This window comes from Ranitomeya imitator, chromosome 7 (assembly GCF_032444005.1).
Source record: "Ranitomeya imitator isolate aRanImi1 chromosome 7, aRanImi1.pri, whole genome shotgun sequence".
Taxonomy (NCBI): Eukaryota; Metazoa; Chordata; class Amphibia; order Anura; family Dendrobatidae; genus Ranitomeya; species Ranitomeya imitator.
Genome location: NC_091288.1, coordinates 185,986,989 through 185,991,993, shown reverse-complemented (window position 1 = coordinate 185,991,993; position 5,005 = coordinate 185,986,989). Strand labels below are relative to the sequence as shown.

The 5,005-nt window shown below is 41.8% G+C and overlaps 1 protein-coding gene across 1 annotated transcript; it reads right to left on the bottom strand.

Annotated features, from left to right (window-relative positions):
• Positions 1 to 235: 235 nt before the first annotated feature.
• LOC138646134 (uncharacterized) lies at positions 236 to 2,539 on the bottom strand. Its single transcript, XM_069735596.1, has 2 exons — positions 2,314 to 2,539; positions 236 to 1,248 (listed from the first exon to the last, which is right to left on the bottom strand). The coding sequence occupies exons 1-2, from the start codon at positions 2,537 to 2,539 to the stop codon at positions 236 to 238; spliced, it is 1,239 nt and encodes a 412-aa protein (XP_069591697.1).
• Between the last annotated feature and the right edge of the window lie 2,466 nt (positions 2,540 to 5,005).

Below are 5,005 nucleotides of genomic sequence, written 5' to 3'. Positions count from 1 at the left end.
TATTCCTACACAGTGTTTATTAAGATCCAGAAAAGTCCTATCTATTGCCTTACGGGCATCAGTTTTCCACTAGATGATAAACTGTTTGTGCATCTATGCAATACAGAACGCTGTTAACCAAGCGTCCAAAAATACGGACTCTGGTCCACTAGTGTGAGTAATATTTTACCATGTTATCCCAAGAGAGAGAAAAAAAAAAAAAAAAAAAAAATTTAAAAAATGATGATGAACCCATCTAGGGCAGAAGGAATCCTGTATAGAGGAGATCCTCATTGAGGCCCCCTGGTGATACTGATCCCAACTGGTATATCCAGCGGGCCTCTAGTCTGAGCAATTCCCCCTGTCTGTCCCTTCTGCGGATATTTGGTGGAATTTTCTGCAGGCCGGTAACCCGCAGATCCCGAGTATTGCTAGAATGAACCTGCAAAAAATGCATGGCTACTGTGGAAACCATTTTGCCTTTGGATATATCTTGTTTGGCGCAATTAATATTAGAGATATGCTGTTGTACTCTTTTGCGAAGCTCCTGGGAAGTCTGTCCTACATAGGTCTTGGGGCAAGAGCATGTCAAAGCATAGATCACATTAGATGTTTTACAGTTCATATAGTCCTTTAAATTATACTCAGTCCCATCTAGGGGATTGGCAAAGCAGGAGCCCCTGCTTACCAACGAGCAAATATTGCATTCCCCGCATGGATACATACCTCTGAGGGTACATCCCCTGCCCAGTTTCAAAGTTGGTTTAATAAAGTGGCTCCTTGAGAGGGAGTCTCGTAAATTTGGTGCCCTCCTAGCTGTAATTAGAGGGCGCTCTGGTACAAGGTCTGTCACCTTAGGGTCTGTTTTCAGGATGTTCCAGTGTCTCCTGAATAATTCGGAGACTTCCTTCCAATGATTGTGGAATGTAGTTATATACCTGAGTTCGTTATCCACTTTCCTGTTTCTCGGTTTTAACAGTTGTGTCCTTGGGATAGATTTAGTTTGCTGTAGGGCATTTTTTATAATCGATCTCGGATAACCTCTTGCCTGCAGACGCGTTGAGAGGGCCTTAGCTTGAGAGCAAAAATCACTCTGTAGGGTACAGTTCCTCCGGATTCTGTGAAATTGACCAGTAGGTAAATTTTTCTTCAGATGATGAGGATGGAAACTTTTAAAATCCAATAATCCATTAGCTGCCGTGTTTTTCCGGAACAGGTCTGTATATATGATGTCATTTTGACGGATGAGTCTTAGATCTAGAAATCCCACTGTAGACAAGGATATTTCAAAGGTTAAATAAATGTTATATACATTATCATTCAGCATCCGGAGGAAGTCCTCACATCCCTCCCTTGAGCCTGCCCAGATAAAAAAAATGTCATCGATAAACCGAAACCAATATAAAACATTTTCTCTAAAGGCCCGCGACGGGTACACGCTGGTCTCCTCCCACCAACCCATGAAAAGGTTGGCAAAGGAAGGAGCACAGCGGGCACCCATCGCGGTACCCGATAACTGTTTGAAAAAAGAAAAATCAAATATAAAATAATTGTGTGTTAACACAAACCTGAGCAGGCTCAAAAGGAAGGAATTATGTGGGAGCTCCCCAGGATGCACTCTTCTTAGAAAATGATCTACTGCCCTTAATCCGTCATCATGTGCAATGCTGGTGTAAAGAGCAGAAACATCGGCTGTCACCAGCCAGGCCTGCTCTGGCAGTCTCACATCTTTCAATTTCTCTATGAGATGTGTTGAATCTCTGATATAGGATGGCAAATCCTGTACCAACGGCTGAAGAAAAAAGTCTATGTATTCACAGGCTCTTTCCCCTATACCTCCAATACCCGAGACGATAGGTCTTCCAGGAGGGCACGTGAGATTTTTATGGACTTTAGGTACCAAGTAGAATGTGGGAATCACTGGTTTTTTTACAAATATATAGTCTCTTTCTCTTTTTCTAATCACTCCCTCCATCAGTGCTGCATCCAGTAGCCTTTCCAGCTTCCCATTAAATACTAGTGTAGGATCCGACGGCAATTTCACATAGTTTTTAATGTTGGTCAGTTGTTTAGACACCTCTTCCAAATACATCTCTATTGGCCACAGAACTACATTCCCCCCTTTGTCTGCCTCCTTTATAAGGAATGTCTTGTTGGTTTTTAAGCCAGCCAAGGCCTTCCTGTCAGTCACTGACAAATTTTGTTCTTTATTTTTGATTATTGGTAGTTTATGTATATCTGCCTTGACCACTTCAAAGAAGGTTTTAACCGAAGGTACGAGAGACAAGGGAGGAGTAGTAGTAGAGGGTAGTCTATGAGGAAAGCTTTTCCTACCTGCAGTGTCATCGTTTTCATTCAGGAGTTCCAGGAGATCGTGAAAAACCCGTCTATCTACTGTCGCTGTGGAGTCCGGAAAAAGTTCTGGTTTATGATGTAATGCTTTCAAGACAATTTTTCTGCAAAATAGATATAGATCTTTAATAACGGTAAACTTATCCGTAGTTAGCATGGGAGAAAAAGTGAGACCCCTCTGAAGAACTGACATTTTTTGCAGGTTCATTCTAGCAATACTCGGGATCTGCGGGTTACCGGCCTGCAGAAAATTCCACCAAATATCCGCAGAAGGGACAGACAGGGGGAATTGCTCAGACTAGAGGCCCGCTGGATATACCAGTTGGGATCAGTATCACCAGGGGGCCTCAATGAGGATCTCCTCTATACAGGATTCCTTCTGCCCTAGATGGGTTCATCATCATTTTTTAAATTTTTTTTTTTTTTTTTTTTTTTTTCTCTCTCTTGGGATAACATGGTAAAATATTACTCACACTAGTGGACCAGAGTCCGTATTTTTGGACGCTTGGTTAACAGCGTTCTGTATTGCATAGATGCACAAACAGTTTATCATCTAGTGGAAAACTGATGCCCGTAAGGCAATAGATATGACTTTTCTGGATCTTAATAAACACTGTGTAGGAATAACAAGAGATTTACCATCGAAACCTTCAAAAAGAACCTGAAGACCCACCTCTTCAGACAAGCCTACAACCTGCAGCTACCACCGATCGACCAAACCGCTGCATGACCATCTCTACCCTCACCTACTGTATTCTCACCCATCCCTTGTAGATTGTGAGCCCTCGCGGGCAGGGTCCTCATTCCTCCTGTACCAGTTATGACTTGTATTGTTTAAGATTATTGTACTTGTTTTCATTATGTATACCCCTCCTCACATGTAAAGCGCCATGGAATAAATGGCGCTATAACAATAAATAATAATAATAATAATAATACTATTACCTCATCAAAAATGGAGTTCTAAGAACGAATTATTATAGGAATGACTTCCCTGTAGATATTGCGTAGGCATACTTAGTAATGGTGGTTATAGGGCTGGCGATGGGCTCTAGCAACAGCGCGTCGTGCAGGCGCAATAAGCGAACCATATCGGTAGATCAGCGTCTGGTTTCTAGGACGCCAAGAAACTATGAAGTGATGTATTTTGGTCGCACTGCGCAGGCGCGACTAGCGGACGCTTACTATCGGAATATGGTGCAGGTGTAAAGTATATCTACATTAGTGGACCAGCGTCTGTATCTCCAGACGCCAGGCAATTAGGGGATTATATTGCATAGATGCACAATTAGTATATCTTGCAGCTGGTAACTCATGCCTGTATGGCTTTACAATAGACATGATTTTCCCAGATTTTGATAGCACTGCGCAGGTGCACAAAGGAGATAAACAATTTTTTATTTTTTTTTTTCCTAATTAACTATGGAGTTTTCTAAAAGAGAAAAATGTATTTTATAGGTATGATTTCTCCGCAAGTACTGCGCAAACGCATTCAGTAAATAGTCATTATAGGGCTGGCGCCGGACTTTAGTAATAGCGTATCACGCAGGCGCAAAAGCGGCCTGCATTGAAAGACAAATGTCCGGTTCCAGGACGCTGTATAATTAAGATGCATTTTGTTCGCATTGCGCAGACGCGGAAAATGGAGGACACCTATTGGACTGACGTCAGGCCTCTAAGACGCTCGGTAACCAAGGGAACTTCTCACAAGTTTCACTTCACCAATCGGAGTCTACATTGCACAGCAGAGAAGGGAGGGGAACTGTGACATAATTAGACCGTCTACAAATAAGGACAGGTTTTACTTATCCCCACTCAAGACTTACTGACTGGTTCCTGTTGGTCAGAGACTGCCGAACACAGGTGTCGGCATTAGCTGACCAATAAGTAAGTGCACTTACGCTATATATGCTGGACACGACTTGTATATCATCATTTCCCCTGACGAAGCCACCAGGAGTGGCGATACGCGTAGGGAGCCTCCAGACCCTGTCTCCTAGTGAGTATATTACTTATTTATCTTCACATGCAGTGGGTGATGCCTGTGGTTCCATTTCTGTTTTTTTTTTTTTTTTTTTTTCTAAATGTATCATAATATTGTTTATGTGCATCTCCATGCCCACAATATATGAAGGGCTCATTGTTTAGTACTTAGTGGACATATTAAATGGATATCTGCATGTTCTTAATTAGTCATCTAAACCTTGGGATATCATAGTATTATTATATATAACAAGAGCCGGATATCTATTTTGGACATTATTAAACCACGTCAGGACGGCACCACAGGACACTTATCTGCATTGCTCTGACTTTATACTATTTTGCAACTCACGGAGCTACGCCACAGGATTATTTTTCCTAGGGGGTCTGGTTTCTATCATGTCCCCATACAGAGGACATTGAAAGTAGTGTGTATAGGCATATGTTTTATGCTGTTTTTAATGTATGTTTTTAAAGTTTAGCACTGAAGTTTTGGTCTCAATAAAGATTTGTTTATATTGATTACATTGGCTCAGTGTGCACCTCTTTGCGCTTCTCTTTTCTTCTTTCTTTATAGTACTGTATTTATAAGCGCATTGGTAGCACCGGGCATATATGGTGAGAAATATTTAGGTGGTGCCCGCTCGACTTTCTTTTTCTGCCTATGGTGTTTTCCCATTTGTTTGGGGTT

Coding starts and splice junctions, on each gene's coding strand:
- LOC138646134 (XM_069735596.1), bottom strand. CDS start 2,539: ATGAACCTGCAAAAAATGTCAGTTCTTCAGAGGGGTCTCACTTTTTCT. Junction 1,249..2,313: donor TGAAAACGATGACACTGCAG/GTAGGAAAAGCT, acceptor CCTTGTCTACAG/TGGGATTTCTAGATCTAAGA.